This window comes from Gigantopelta aegis, chromosome 7 (assembly GCF_016097555.1).
Source record: "Gigantopelta aegis isolate Gae_Host chromosome 7, Gae_host_genome, whole genome shotgun sequence".
Lineage (NCBI taxonomy): Eukaryota > Metazoa > Mollusca > Gastropoda > Neomphalida > Peltospiridae > Gigantopelta > Gigantopelta aegis.
Window position 1 is genome coordinate 32,609,314 of NC_054705.1, and position 17,287 is coordinate 32,626,600.

The window sequence follows — 17,287 nt, forward strand, 5'->3', positions numbered from 1 at the left end:
TCCCTCCCCCCCCCCCCCCCCCCCCCCCCCAGAATTGGCTCCAAAGCAAAGTAGTAATCCTAAAACCAGATTGTTAAACCGCTCTGTTATACAAAACCCAATGGTTCAAAATAATCACGGTTATAATATCATAAATTTCTTTAATATATGGTTTGCTGCAATTTTTAAGATGTTATTGACTAACAAAGACTTTTTAACGATTGTAATTACATATCAAATATATTTTTCTGCATAAAATATTAGTGGCTGTATATTAAACGTGTTTCTGATCTTTCTAATATTTTTACTTCGTTAAATTTCATTTTATTTCCGAAATTATTTGAAGACAAAATCCAGTTTGGGTTTCTTACAAATATTAAGACGATAAGAAACACATTGAATATACAGACATTGATATTCTAAACAAGAAAATCTATTTAATATGTATCTTAAGTTTAATGGTAGAATTTTTTTTTTTAATTTCGGAAACATCTTACAATGCAGCAAACTCAGGAATGTCCGTTTAAATGTCATTAGAGCAGGGTTAAACATTGGTATTTTGAAGTCGGCCAGTTTGAAATGAAACACGTACACGTTGTACAGCGAGATACCAATGTCTGCGAAATTTGACAGAAAATGTCACGCGAAACAATTCAGTAAATAAAACTCATTGTCTACTTCACCACGCAGTGTTATGTCTGTAACAGTTTCCCCTCTTCACCGCTGCCACCAATGTCAGGTGTTAGTTGTATTCGACACACAACACGAGACACACTCTTCAACAAGATACCTATATTCTCCACCTAAGTACAATAACATCACGTGACCTCACGCATGGACAATACGGTCTGGATACTGAGGCCCACTTCGGGTTACCTACAATGTTAACACTTGTCATCCATACATTGCATTTGGTCTTAAAACTGGTCATTCATATATTGCATTTGGTCTTAATTGTGATGTTATATCTGGTCATCCATATATTGTATTTGGTCTTAATTGTGATGTTATAACCGGTCATCCATATATTGTATTTGGTCTTTATTGTGATGTTATAACCAGCCATACATACATTGTATTTGGTCTTTATTGTGATGTTATAACCGGTCATCCATACATTGTATTTGGTATTTTTTGTGATGTTATAACCGGTCATCCATACATTGTATTTGGTCTTTATTGTGCTGTTATATCCGGTCATCCATACATTGTATTTGGTCTTTATTGTGATGTTATAACCAGCCATACATACATTGCATTTGGTCTTTATTGTGATGTTATATCCGGTCATCCATACATTGTATTTGGTCTTTATTGTGATGTTATAACCGGTCATCCATGCATTGTATGTGGGCTTTATTGTGATGTTATAACTGGTCAGCCATATATTGTATTTGGTCTTTATTGTGATGTTATAACCAGCCATACATACATTGTATTTGGTCTTTATTGTGATGTTATAACCGGTCATCCATACATTTTATTTGGTCTTTATTGTGATGTTAAAACCGGTCATCCATACATTGTATTTGGTCTTTATTGTGATGTTATAACCGGTCATCCATGCATTGTATTTGGTCTTTATTGTGATGTTATAACCAGCCATACATGCATTGTATTTGGTCTTTATTGTGATGTTATATCCGGTCATCCATACATTCTATTTGGTCTTTATTGTGATGTTATAACTGGTCATCCATACATTGTATTTGGTCTTTATTGTGATGTTATAACCGGTCATCCATACATTGTATTTGGTCTTTATTGTGATGTTATATCCGGTCATCCATACATTGTATTTGGTCTTTATTGTGATGTTATAACCGGTCATCCATACATTGTATTTGGTCTCAAACTGGTCATTCATATATTGTATTGTAGATTTATTAAGAAATACTACTACTAGAACCCCAGAGCTTTTAAACTAATACAGCTATTGTCAACTACAAACAATAAGGAGATAAATAACCTTGGCAAATACTTACTACAGGCGAACAAAATGAGGGATATGCTATTACTACAAACAACTTAATATATCTATATTTGTGTGATCCATATTGCCGATTGTTTATATATATATATATATATATATATATATATATATATAGATAGATATATATATATATATATAGATAGATAGATATATATAGAGATAGAGATAGAGATAGAGATATATATAGATGGATTGTTTTATTGGTATATGTGTATGCATTTATGTAAGTCGTTCTCTACCATTGTTCCGCACTATTGTACATAATATTGTATTTCATTATTATAATGCTGATAAGTTGCAAAACATAACACAATAAACAACTTGAACTTGAACTTGATGGCTTAACCACGACACCACCGAGGCCGGTACAAACGTAATCAACAACATCAAATTTGAATAAACTCTAATGAAACCGGAGTATAATAATATGGAGATCAGCATCGAGATCAGAAGCAAATTAGCCGAGAGGAATTCGCGTCACACACATTTTTGTAACCTGTAGTCAGGTTATGCAAGGACACGTTCTTTTTCCCTTACAGAATCGACAACTGATGGTCAGGCTGAAGAAATATATATCATTTTGTTTGACGACACCACTAGAGGACAAGAGTCTTTGAGGTAATCTCGCTAAGTTTCTTTCTTTCTTGGTTTAGGTTTTAGTAGTCCTGCAAACAGAACGTTAAAAGAGGCTTAGTTTTTGAGTAGTTGGTCACGGAAAGGTAACATTTGTCTTCATGGCTAGAAATGATCATCGAGGTGTTGTGAGCATGAAACCACTTGATGACAGCGTCAAAAATGCGTGCGAAAAAAAAATGGCTGTCATTTTTCAAGATGGCGTATGTTTGCAAATTTAAAATTCATAACTCTGTGGCTGTTCCAGCTAGGGGTGTAGTTTTGGTGTCAAACCCTATGTTTTGAGGGTCAAAGAATATGAAAATAATAATATTTGTAAGATGATTTGGTGTACATTTTACTAAAACAAATATATACACAAATATTGGGTTATTTCCTTTGTAAAAATGTCGAAAAATAGCCCTCCTTTTTTCACGAGCTATATATACAATTTCCATCCCGTCTGTATTATTTACCACACCAACAAAGGGAGGAAGGGAGTGTTTTATTTAACGACGCACTCAACACATTTTATTTACGGTTCTAAGACGTCGGACATGTGGTAAATGACCACACAGATATTGAGGAAGGAAACCTGCTGTCGCCACTTCATGAGCTACTCTTTTTGATTAGCAGCAAGGGATCTTTTATATGCACCATCCCATAGACAGCATAAAACATACCACGGCCTTTGATGTACCAGTCGTGGTGCACTGGCTGGAGCCTCTAAAATAGCTGAAATATTTTGGGTTTCAACATAAGCCTATACAGAATTAAAAAACAAAATATTTACTAAGTAGATCTCCTGATCCATCAACATGTGATGTTTGGTGCATTTGCTTCTTGATGGGCCTAGGCATCCATTTGTCTGTCTAATGTTCAGCTGGTGAACTCACTAACATCAAAATTATTCTTGGGCTCAACTCAACTCTCAATATATCTGCCAGGTCTAACAGGGATTCGCACCCACCACCACCACCACCACCACCACCACCACCACCACCACCACAACCACCCCAACTCCCGCGATCATTCAACCTCAGAAAGCATGGATTATTTTCCGACATACTGACTAACTGGCCGGCCTTCAGCACTACCAATGTACCACCATTGTTGACCACACATATCGTTGCTCGATCCCCAGCAGCATGAAGTATGTGTGGCATAACGACATATTCTCCATGACAAGCTCCGTCATGAATTAAATCATGGGTCAACTCACAATGCACCTACATGTATAGGTAGTACTAAATCAAATAACTTTCGTCTGGGTCAAAGTTCGAGGTGCACTCAACTTTTGATAGAGAAGTGAACACCACAAGGCCTGTGATTGGTGATAAATGTGCGTGTGAAAAAAAAAAAAAAAAAAAAAATTTCATTTAGTACCACTGAGTCAAATAGCATTGTGCTTGAAACATGTATGTAGTACCTGTAAAAAAAAGTACTCGAATTTTCTGCGGAACTAGGGTAGACATAGACGCTACCCGTTATCTCAGAAACGAGCAGCTTGACCCCCTTTTTTTCTGATTGACTTTAAGTGTGAGGGGTGGTAGTATTTATATCCATGGCGTTTATGTCGATTGATACGCTGCAGGTAGGAGTTTTAGGCACATATGTTACTATGGTCGTCTATGGGATTTGATTTGGTAGTATACACCTTAAACCGAACAGCTGAATACTGCGGTAACCCAACATCTCCCGCTATTGTCACTTTTTCCATTCAAATTATTGGGATAAGTTGGCCGCCTATGGTCAACATTCCCTTGTGCATGTCTAATGTGGTTCCACAAGTATTACAAATGAGACCCACAAATTAGTGTCCTTGATGGGTGTCACGTACACCTGACTCTCAAGGCCACTCCCTCTCAAGATCAACCTGACCTGGCCGACAATGGAATCCTCCATTAGCAACTCATGACCAGCCATATTGACCGAATAGTCTTTGGTTTTACTTTCAACGCTATTTGTTATCCACTATCTACTCTGGACTCAACCCAGCACCCAATACACGCACTGCGGATACGTGGCCAATACTCTCTGGTTTAGACCTGATGATTGGTGCTAACAATTGAAACTAGAACTCTATACCTCTAAACCTGCAGTTTCTGCCTCCCCTCCCGAAGAAACTTTAGGGGCGCCTCATCCTATAGACTGGGATGTGCAACCTCCTCTATCCTTACATTTACCGTCTGTAGCTATCGCAATATCACGGACACCGCCCACCACAAAGCTGTCCCTAATATCCCCCTTATCCCCAACAGAGGCTTCCCTTACTCCTGTCGCTCTATATCTACAATGTACCACCCCTGATAAAAATAGTCTCTCTTCAGCCATCTCACTCATTGTCCTGACTTCTATGCCCACGGATCCTGCAGCCAACCCGTTACAGGGTGCTGTGTATTAAAAAGAGTCTTTCTTCAGCCACCTCTGTCGTCGCCCCGACTTCTATGCCCACGGACCCTGCAGCCAACCGGTTACAGAGTGCTGTGTATCACAAATAGTCTCTCTTCAACCACCTCACTCATTCCCCTGACTTCTATGCCCACGGATCCTGCAGCCAACCCGTTACAGGGTGCTATGTATTAAAAATAGTCTCTCTTCAGCCACCTCACTCGTTGCCCTGACTTCTAGTTTTATACCCACGGACCCTGCAGCCAACCCGTTACAGGGAGCTGTGTATTAAAAATAGTCTCTCTTCAGCCATTTCACTTGTCGCCCTGACTTCTATTCCCACGGACCCTGCAGCCAACCCGTTACAGGGTGCTATGTATTAAAAATAGTCTCTCTTCAGCCATCTCACTCGTTGCCCTGACTTCTAGTTTTATACCCACGGACCCTGCAGCCAACCCGTTACAGGAAGCTGTGTATTAAAAATAGTCTCTCTTCAGCCATCTCACTTGTCGCCCTGACTTCTAGTTTTATACCCACAGAGCCTGCAGCCAACCCGTTACAGGGTGCTATGTATTAAAAATAGTCTCTCTTCAGCCATCTCACTTGTCGCCCTGACTTCTATTCCCACGGACCCTGCAGCCAACCCGTTACAGGGTGCTATGTATTAAAAATAGTCTCTCTTCAGCCATCTCACTCGTTGCCCTGACTTCTATGCCCACGGACCCTGCTACCAACCCATTACATGGTGCTATGTATTAAAAACAGTCTCTCTTCGGCCATCTACCTCGTTGCCCTGACTTTAGTTTTATACCCACGGACCCTGCAGCCAACCCGTTACAGGGAGCTGTGTATTAAAAATAGTCTCTCTTCAGCCATCTCACTTGTCGCCCTGACTTCTATTCCCACGGATCCTTCAGCCAACCCGTTACAGGGTGCTATGCATTAAAATATTCTCTCTTCAGCCATCTCACTCGTTGCCCTGACTTCTACGCCCACGAAACCTGCAATAAACCCGTTACAGGGTGCTATGTATTAAAAATAGTCTCTCTTCAGCCACCTCTCTCGTCGTCCCGACTTCTATACCCACGGAGCCTGCAGCCAACACGTTACAGGGTGTTATGTATTAAAACTAGTCTCTCTTCAGCCACCTCACTTGTTGCCCTGACTTCTATGCCCACGGACCCTGCAACCAACCCGTTACAGGGTGCTATACTGCACTATATATAGTGGTCGATTAAGAAACTCCATAATTGATGGGGCGGGACGTAGCCCAGTAGTAAAGCGTTCGCTTGATGCGCGGTCGGTATAGAATCGATACCCGCTGTTGGACCCATTGGGCTATATCTCGTTCCAACCAGTGCTCCCCAACTGGTGTAACAAAGGCCGTGGTATGTACTGTCTATGGAATGGTGCATATAAAATATCCCTGGCTGCTAATTGAAAAGAGTAGCCCATGAAGTGGCGATAGCGGGTTTCGTCTCTCAATATCTGTGTGGTCATTTACCATGTGTCCGCCATATAACCGTAAATAAAATGTGTTGAGTGCGTCGATAAATAAAACATTTCCTTCCTTCCTTCCATAGTTGATTGTCGCAGGAATAACTGTTCTTTGAGTGTGAATAATAGAATTGATGTTAATATGCTGGGGTTTGGGTTATTTTTCATGTATACACAATGAATATGCCGGGATTTGTTTTATGTCTATACAAAGTAAACAGATATTGAATCCCTATTTAACGACGCACTGAATACATTTTATTTACGGTTATATGACGTCAGACATATGGTTAAGGACCACACAGATATTGACAGAGGAAACTCGCTGTCGTCCCTTCATGGGCTACTCTTTTCGAGGGATCTTTTATATGCATCACCCCACAGACAGGGTAGCACATACCACGGCCTTTGATATACCAGTCACGGTGCACTGGCTGGAATGAGAAATAGCCCAACGGGCCCACCGAAGGGGATCGATCCACACCGACCGCGCATCGAGCGAGCGCTGTACCACTGGGCTACATTCCGTCCCATGAACACGATAATACCTTAGATCGCTTTGCCCTATATGCAGGCGAACCGGCCTCGGTGGCGTCGTGGCAGGCCATCGGTCTACAGGCTGGTAGGTACTGGGTTCGGATCCCAGTCGAGGCATGGGATTTTTAATCGAGATACCGACTCCAAACCCTGAGTGAGTGCTCCGCAAGGCTCAATGGGTAGGTGTAAACCACTTGCACCGACCAGTGATCCATAACTGGTTCAACAAAGGCCATGGTTTGTGCTATCCTGCCTGTGGGAAGCGCAAATAAAAGATCCCTTGCTGCCTGTCGTAAAAAGAGTAGCCTATGTGGCGACAGCGGGTTTCCTCTAAAAACAGTGTCAGAATGACCATATGTTTGACGTCCAATAGCCGATGATAAGATAAAAAAATCAATGTGCTCTAGCGGCGTCGTTAAATAAAACAAACTTTACTTTTACTTTATATGCAGGCGCGTAGGAACAATATTTGGAGGGTGGGCACAAGCTCAAGTAGTCTCAAGTAGGGGGGATGGGGGGAAGGGGGCACAAGTCAGACTTTTAAAATCTTTATATAGGGTACGACAGAAAATACCCCGTATATTTTTTTTTTAGAGGGGGGAGGGGGAGCACTGTTCCTATTGGCCTGGTATGACATGAGTAGTATAGTGAAACCTCTCAAAACCGGACCCTCTGTATACTGAAATTCCCTCAACAGGCTGTTTTTCGCGGCCCCTTTTTAAATATATGGACATAAGAGAACCTCTCTAAACCGGATACCTCTAAATACCGGACTTTTTACTTTGTCCCAAGCGTGTCCGGTTTAGAGGAGTTTCACTATAAATTACATGAACATGATCAAAAGGCTTCAGTTTTCACTTTGAAGTGTAATTTAAGTGTACAATCTGTAACTTTTGGTATTCCTATTTACTGCTTTACATCCTAGTGGACTGAAAACATCAGCATGAAGCACAGTGCTGTCATTATATATTTTAACAATCGAAAAAAATATGCCTTCAGAAATTCATGATCGAATGACCAACCTGTGTCGAGACCAGTCTCCTTCATATTCCATAGTCAAGAGCTTAAAGGGACATTCCTGAGTTTTCGACTAATAAAATATTTCTGCGATTAAACTTACATGATAAATATATTTTCTTGTTTAGAATATCAGTGTCTGTATATTCGATGTGTTTCTGGTCGTCTTAATATTTGTAAGAAGCCCAAACTGGATTTTGTCTTCAAATAATTTCGTACGTACGAAAAAAAAAAAAAAAATGTTTTAGGAAATAAAATGAAATTTAACCTGCTACAGATATTAGAACGGTCAGAAACACGTTTTACAATCGTTAAAAGTCGATCGCATCTTAAAACTTGCAGCAAACTCAGGAATGCCACTTTAAGACTATCCGAGTTTGGACAGTCTGATCCAAATCTCACCCCCAGGCCAGAGACATGTTATGATATTATTTCTCGTTCCAGCCAGTGCACCACGACTGGTACATCAAAGGCCGTGGTATGTGCTATCCTGTCTATAGGATGGTGCATATAAAAGATCCCTTGCTGCTAATCGAAAAAAGTAGCCCATGAAGTGGCGACAGCGGGTTTCCTCCCTCAATATCTGTGTGGTCCTTAACCATATGTCCGACGCCATATAACCGTAAATAAAATGTGTTGAGTGCGTCGTTAAATAAACCATTTCCTTCCTTCCTTCAACCCCCAAAACATATACTTTTGTACCAAAATCACCTCAATATGTGAAGAATTGGCAGAGATACAGTTTTCTTTTAATATGGCGGCAGCCATCTTTGAAAATGGCCGCCATGCGAAACACACGCAGTTTTGAACGTGTTATCAGGTTTTTTCATGATCCCCACACCGTGATGAATAAGTCTAGCTATGTGAACTAATGTTACCCTACCGGTACCCACTATTTAGGTGGCACTGTTTGCAGGACTATAGAGGTTTTTTTGGGTTTTTTTAAATATGTTTTGCTTTTTTGTTTGGACCGGCCTCTGTGGCGACGTGGTTAGGCCATCGGGCTACAGGCTGGTAGGTACTGGGTTCGGATCTCAGTCGAGGCATGGGATTTTTAATCCAGATACCGACTCCAAACCCTGAGTGAGTGCTCCGCAAGGCTCAATGGGTAGTTGTAAACCACTTGCACCGACCAGTGATCCATAACTGGTTCAACAAAGGCCATGGTTTGTACTATCCTGCCTGTGGGAAGTGCAAATAAAAGATCCCTTGCTGCCTGTCGTAAAAGAGTAGCCTATGTGGCGACAGCGGGTTTTCTCTAAAAAACAGTGCCAGAATAACCATATGTTTGACGTTAGCCGATGATAAGATAAAAAATCAACGTGCTCTAGTTAAATAAAACAAACTTTACTTTCCTTTTTTTTTTTTTTGCGTTGTTTTTGTTTTGTTTTCTTGGGGTGTTGTTTTTTCAGGCATTTTTGTACTCAGATTTAAAAAATAATAATTCGTATTTGGAGAATTTGTTTTGGGTTATTTTTTCTTTCTTTCTTTTGTTCTTTCATTCTTTGTATTCGACTTCTTTTGTTTATATTTTTTTTGCGGTTTATGTTTGTTTGTTTTGCTGAGTTGTTTTTGTTTCTTCTTTTCTTTCCGTTTTTTTTTGGGGGGGGGCGGTTTTTGGGGGGATGTTTTGGAATTTCTTTTTCATCTTTGAAATACAGATGCGGCAGTTATATCTTACTTCTGACACCAATTAACGTCTAATTCTTGGCAGTATCGTGAACCAACATTTCTTTCCTCTATTCACAGGAAGATGCCGTCTAAACTTCGTTACGTCGTCCTCGCCGCATGTTTTCTCGTCAACTTCATCGTCATCGGATTCGCCGTCGGGCTCGGCGTCATTTTCGTCGAGCTGGTGAACCTGTTCGGAACAAGTCGGGCGCAAATGGCCTTCATGCAATCGCTTTGCGGGGGGTTAATCTTTGCAGGGGGTAAGATAATGACGTAACATTGGCGGATACAGAGTGGGCCACAGGGTTTATCTTTACCCCCATCCCCCACCCACAGCCCGCCCTGCCCCATCCTTTCTAAAGATTAAAAAAAATAAATATATTTTATGTTTTTAAATTGATCATAAGCGGTTGCTAGATGCGCGGTCGGTTTGACGCTCGGTCGGGATCGATCCCCGTCGGTGGACCCATTGGGCTATTCTCGTTCCAGCCAGTGCACCACGACTGGTATATCAAAGGCCGTGGTATGTGCTATCCTATAAAAGATATCTTGCTACTAATGGAAACGTGTAGCGGCGCTTTTTTTTCTTCTAAGAATATACGTCAAAATTACCAAATGTTTGATATCCAATAGCCGATGATTAATAATCAATGTGCTCTAGTGGTGTCGTTGAACAAAACATACTTTTTAACTTTAAATTTATCACCGACTATATACAGCACGCGTATCTGAGCATCTTAATTGAAAAAAAATATTCTAGGGCGCATTCCCTCGAAACCCGTTACATTTCATTAATTCGTTTCAACTTATTTTCGTGCTTATATTCAATTAAGGTTCAAGCGCGCTGTTCTGGGCACGTACACTTCAGCTATCTGGGCTGTCTATCCAGGACAGTGGGTTACTGGTTAGAGAGAGATAGAGAGAGAGAGAGAGAGAGAGAGAGAGAGAGAGAGAGAGAGAGAGAGAGAGAGAGAGAGAGAGAGAGAAAATCTGATTAAAATTAGCTCTACTGGGTTTACCAGTAGATCTAACAACATTGCGTGGACTCCCATGTCCAGGTGACATTTCATCTATAAATAACAATTTAAATATCGACCAATTACACTTCGCCTTTTTATAGCGTTATTGGGGAGCATACAAATTCGGTATAGTGGTCCTTACGCCTTCGCAATGAGTTGTTAAAAGCAAAACTCGCTCATGATGGAAGCCACTACCGGGTTCCGAACCTGGTACCTACAAGCCTTATGTCCACGACATCACCGAGGTCGGTTTGCCGCTACAGATTTCGGTCCATTTGTGAACTCGGCTCATTTGTGTAGGACAGACTCAAATTGCCCATGTTAATATTTTGTTACCCACGCCCGTTTACAAAATCCTGCGTACTTTACGGTAGTATACAGTATCGGATACAAGGGATGTATTAATCATCGGCTATTGGATGTCAAACATTTGGTAATTTTTACATATTGTCTTAAAGAGGAAACTCGCTACATTTTACCATTAGGTCAGGTCAGGTAATAGGGTTTTACGTGCATATTCAGAGCAAGGTGTTGTAGCGCACGCCTGCAATGGGCACATGTGCCGGCCTTGGCCGGCTCGTCTGTCCAGGACAGGAAAGGGGTAGGGTGGGTGGGAGAGGGGACTGCCCGCACTAGCAAGTGCAAGAGAGCAGCAGCAGCCCGACCGGGGTCGGTAGAAGGTAGGGGGTAGTTTTGGTGCTATTGAATTTTCAAAAGTCCCGTAGGATTAAGCGAAAGAGAAAATTGCTCAGTTTTAAGGAAGAATTTGGGCGCGTTTTTGAACGGTTCGCCGAAATATAAAGGGTACCTACTTATAGTTTTTATACTTATAGCTTGTTTTTCCATTAGCAACAAGGGATATTTTATATGCACCATCCCAAATATAGGGTAGCACATACCACGGCCCTTGATATACCAGTCGTGGTGCACTGGCTGGAACGTAAAAATAACCCAACATACCTTTGACGGGGATCGATCAGAGACCGACCGCGCATTAGGCGAGCTCATTACCACTGGTTTACGACCTGACCACTATTCTTATATAGGTGTTGGGGAAAATGGCGAAAAAATTGTCCGCTTGGTTCATATTCGACGTATACGTTGCCAAGAGAGATAAGCCAGTTCTGCTAAACTTTTAAAACTACTAGCCTGAGTTTGCTGCCTTTGTAAGATGTTTCCGACAAATCAAATCTTCATTAATTCATTTCAAATTATTTTCGTGCTCATATCCAATTGAGGTTCAAGCACGCTGTCCTGGGGACATATACCTCAGCTATATGGGCTCTCTGTCCAGGACAGTGGGTTAGTTGTTAGTGGTTGGTGAAAAAGAAGAGAGTGCAGTAGTCTTAAACCTACTCGCTGAGTCGTTAAAACTCGCTCTGGGTGGGGGTCGGTGTACCGGGGTGCGAACCCTGTACCTACCAGTCTTATGTCCGATGGCTTAACCACAACAGCACCGAGGCCGGTATCCAATCTATTAACGACTGAACTTTACTTACATACTAAATATAGTTTAATGTTTAGAATATATGATATTATCAGTGTTTGTATATCCAATGTGTTTGTGGTGGTCCTAATGTTTGTAAGTAATCCAAACTGGATTTATTGTCCCAGTAATTTCGTACGTACGAGAGAAAAAAAAAAAACAGAACAATTTCCCCACATACGAACTGAATTACAATTACGTTTTGTATTACGCTTTATTTTAAAAGTAAGCAATGTATCGAAATAAAAAAATTGCCATTCCGGTGTTTCCTCAGATGTATAAGGCGTAGCGGGCCGCTACTCCTTAGATGGCCCGTCTATAGACACAGTCGGTAGAGCGCTCGCCTGAGGTGCTCGATTCGTAGGATCTAACCATTTCAGTGGACCCATTCTCTGATTGGTTTTTAACTATGCCAACCAGTGCCCCACGACTGGTATATCAAAGGCCGTGGTAGGTGATTTTCTGTCTGTGGGAAAGTGCATATAAAAGAATTCTTGCTGCTAATGGAAAAATGTAGAGGATTTTCCTGTGATTAATACAACAATTTGCTCTAATAGTGTTGATAAAAAAAAAAAAAAAAAAAAAAAAAAAAAAAGTACAAATTTTTAATGTTCTTTATTTCAAATTTCTGTAAATCACTAATATATGTATGTATTGATGTATGTATCTATGTACGTATGTACGCATGTGTGTGTGTGTGTGTGTGTGTGTGTGTGTGTGTGTGTGTGTGTGTGCGTATTCAGTGTTCACACAGAAAATGCATTGCTGCATTTCAGGACATCTATTTTAAAAACTTTATTCTGGGGATCTTGCCTCCAACTCCCCTTAGAAACTCGCGCGCTTGGCACTCTCGGTCTCAATCTAGATAGTATCACTAGTAATATCACCACCACTATTACTACTACTATAACCACTAGCAATATCACCGCCACTATTACTACTACGTTACTACTACCAATATTATTTTTCTAATTACATATGTAATTAATATCTTCATTGCATTAGCATTTTTATTTCTTCAACGTCAATATATTATATATATATATATATTTGCGAATATTACACTATTTACTGTGTATCAGAACCAATACTGCTGCTGCTGTTGTTGTCGTTGTTGTTGTTGTTGTTTAGATGTTGTTATTGTTGTTGTTTTATACATTATTGTTGTACGATTTCTTCTTATGTCTTTTTCCAGCACTAATTTCTTCCCCTTTCGTGCGAAGATTCGGAACTACAACGTGCTGTTTGGTTGGAGGGTTTATGTCCACTGTCAGTGTCATGGCCGCCTCTTTTTTGAGCAGTATACCCGGTCTGATCAGCCTCATTGGAGTCGTGGCGGGTTCGTATCCCGATTTAAGTCCCAGTCACATATACACGATTTTTGCACCGAATGGCCACGACTTAAAAAATCGGGGTTATTCTTGGATATGCGTAGTGAGATCCTAGCGGCTTCCTGGTCATTCTTTAGTATTCTTGGAACGTCTGGATAGGTCTGGATCATGTTCAAAACTGTCGGGAGTATTCTTGGAATTGTTCAATTCGTGACGCATTCTTTAAGCAGTCGTGAGTACATTGTGCATTTCTGTAGGTGCACCTCAGACACAGGCGTGTTACTGATTGGCAGAACTTGGCTGATTGGCAGGTCTTTTTATGCGAGTCTTGCGGACGTCGGAGGAAACCGGGAGGCAGTCGTGAGGAGTCTTGTAGGCTGTTTGGCCTTAGGTTTTGTGTAGGGCCGGACTCCCCTCCCTCCCGACCCTCACCTGGTCACACCAATGTCTAAAATATGATTGGCAGCCCCATTTCCAAAATTAATTATTATTATTTTTATTTTTTGTATAATTGTGCCAACTTTATAGCCTTTTCTCCTAACCTCCCATGGGCTTAATAAATACTGTTCAATAATTATTATTAATTTTAGACTAGGCCATCTAAATTTGCGCCGAAATTATATTATATTAATAATTTATATATGTTAGGAACGTTATTATTTTTCTTTAAGGGCGGAGACAAAATTTATTAACCCCAATTTTCCCCCGTTTTATACTTTTAGTGTTAATATTCAAAATTTCTAAATTGACCGTATTTGTTAGGTTATCCCGAGTCAGACTCCCGATCCTATTAGGCGTGTTCGAAACCCTAGTGGTATATGGACACGTTAAACCAGTTACTAAGCTAAGTGAGGAGTCTTAATACAGTCGTAGTAATTCGTGGCGCATTCCGCATAAATCGTGACGAGTCGTACTGTATTCGTCAAGGTACCGTAGTGGAGGCGTACTACGTCGTAGCAATTCGTAATAAATCGGCTTGAAGAATGTAGTGCAATCTCAGTATTAACTTACAGCAGTCGTGAGTAGTCGTAGAGAGATCGCGAGTGAAGCCGATTCATGCCGATTTTGGCTAAAATTCGGGAGCAACCGTGGCAGAATAGGATCGGGGCTATTCGCGGCCATTCGGGGCAAAAATCGTGTATATCTGACTGGGGCTTTAACGTTGACAATACATAACAGCGGATTGTATATTCTGTTTATTACTCAACCCTGAATGTGCTTAGTCAGTCACCCATTAACTATTCTATGTGCCGATTAAAAAAACAAAAAAAAACAAGACTATAACAATGCGAGAAGAATTTTGTTTTGTTTAACGACACCACTAGAGCACATTGAGTTATTAATCATCGGTTATTTGGATGTCAAAAATTTGGTAATTTCGACATATAGTCTTACGGAGAAAACCCGCTACATTTTTTTCATTAGTAACAAGGAATCTTTCATATGCACGATATCACAGACAGGATAACACATACCACGGCCTTTGATATACCAGTCGTGGTGCACTGGCTGGAACGATAAATAACCCAATGGGCCCACCGACAGGGATCGATCCCAGACCGACCGCGCATCAATCGTGCGCTTTACCATTGGGCTACGCCCCACCTCCTCGGACTTAAAGGTCCTATGTCAAAATTGAAACTGAGCTACAGCCGGGCAAACTAAGTCAAAATTACGCAAATAGCACCATTTCATTTCGATGAACCAGTCCAAATTATGCGCCAAATTACCTCACGAAAACTGCGCAATGTTTTATATGTTTTACTTAATCCTACGGGACATTCAAAATTCAATAGCACCACAAGTACCCCGACCCGCTACCGACCTAAATTGAAACTACAATATTTTGTTATTTCCACATTTCTTTGTAATAAAAGGTATTGGACGATAAGAGGGATTTCCCGAATAATCTGTGGCTAAATATAGCATGGTCACCATCTTTGTTTCTTTGTCATTTGTCTGCAAAGAATTATGAAGAAAAAAACCACTTACTGTGTTGAATGTGTACGTATAAAAAAAAATGACATCACTAGTTAATGCGTATGACACACTCAAGATTCCCCCCTAAAATATAAATGTGGTTTTTTTTACTAATAAATGGAATTATTTGGTTGTAATTTTTTATAGGCATATAGCTGAACATATAAACTTTCAAAGTTTTAAAGCAAAAATTAATAACTATTTTTGGCGGGAACCGCCATTATTGCAACTTTTAACTTAATAATACATATTAGCACATTTTATATCCTATTTATTACTCCAGCATGGATCTGTTTATTCGGTCACCCGAGAATTAGTTTATGTGCTGATTATTTAGAAACAGAAGTGCGTGCACGTACAACACTTACAATGCGCTGTCGGTGTGGGATCGATCCCCGTCGATGGGCCCAGTGAGCTATTTCTCGTTCCAGCCAGTGCACCACGACTGATATATCAAAGGCCGTGATATCTATTATCCTGTCTGTGGGATGGTGCATATAAAATATCCCTTGCTACTAATGGAAAAATGTAGCGGGTTTCCTCTTTAAGACTATATGTCAAAATTACCAAATGTTTGACATCCAATAGCCGATGATTAATTAATCAATGTGTTCTGAAGGTGTCGTTAAACAAAACAAACTTTTTTTAATCCATGTTTCGCGGATTTATGGCCCTTGAACGTAGAAAAAAAAGAAAGAAATGTTTTATTTAACGACGCATTCAACACATTTTATTTACGGTTATATGGCGTCAGACATATGGTTACGGACCACACCGATTTTGAGAGGAAACCCGCTGTCGCCACTTCATGGGCTACTTTTTCCGATTACCAGCAAGGGATCTTTTATTTGCGCTTCCCACAGGCAGGATAGCACAAACCATGGCCTTTGTTGAACCAGTTATGGATCACTGGTCGGTGCAAGTGGTCTACACCTACCCATTGAACTCAGGGTTTGAAGTCGGTATCTGGATTAAAAATCCCATGCCTCGACTGGGATTCGAACCCAGTACCTACCAGCCTGTAGACCGATGGCCTAACCACGACGCCACCGAGGCCGGTTTGAACGTAGAAGATACGAACATTTGTTGGGTCTGATATGGGATTGCTTTAGCAGTTCTCCAAATTACTCCTCTAGCCCTGTTAACCGGCTTCGGTGGTGTTGTGGTTACGCCTTCGGACATAAGGCTGGTAGGTACAGGATTCGTAGCCCGAAGGTACACCCTCTTCTCTCTCACTAACCACTTACAACTAACAACTAACTCACTGTCCTGGACAGACAGCCCATATAGCTGAGGTGTGTGCCCAGGACAGCGTGCTTGAACCCCAATTGGATATAAGCACGAAACTAAACAGAAATGAAATTTAGCCCTATTATATTTATTTGAATTTACAGGGTTTTTTTTCGTTTCGTTTCTTTTAGGGTTCAGCCTTTCATTTTGTCACCTCGTGTCATACGTGACAATCCGCCAAGTGTTCTGTGATAGGGCTGGGTTTGGCGAAGCGGTGATCATGGCAGGAGGGGGGCTGGGGGCGTTCTGCATGCCGATGATCAATACCTTTCTCCTGGAAGAATTCGGCTGGAGGGGAACCTTTCTGTTACTCAGTGGTCTGTTGTTTAACATCTGCCTGTTAGGAATAGTCACCCACACATTCAAACGACTCTGCCTTCAGTCCGATCGCTGTGACAAAGATGTCGATGTTCATTCAGAGAATGGAAGAAAGGAAGAACAAACTCAATATATGGATGGACAGTTTGAACATTACGGTAAAGTC

At 40.9% G+C, this 17,287-nt stretch overlaps 1 protein-coding gene across 1 annotated transcript in view; it reads left to right on the top strand.

The window, feature by feature from the left end:
- The first annotated feature begins 9,645 nt into the window (after positions 1-9,645).
- Positions 9,646-17,287, top strand: part of LOC121378031 (monocarboxylate transporter 4-like) — a 30,951-nt gene continuing 23,309 nt past the window's right edge. Inside the window, exons 1-3 of the mRNA XM_041506127.1 lie at positions 9,646-9,957; positions 13,398-13,541; positions 16,935-17,279. Of these exons, the coding sequence (XP_041362061.1) occupies positions 9,780-9,957; positions 13,398-13,541; positions 16,935-17,279 (667 nt within the window). The 5' untranslated portion in view covers positions 9,646-9,779. The remainder of the gene's footprint in view (positions 9,958-13,397; positions 13,542-16,934; positions 17,280-17,287) is intronic.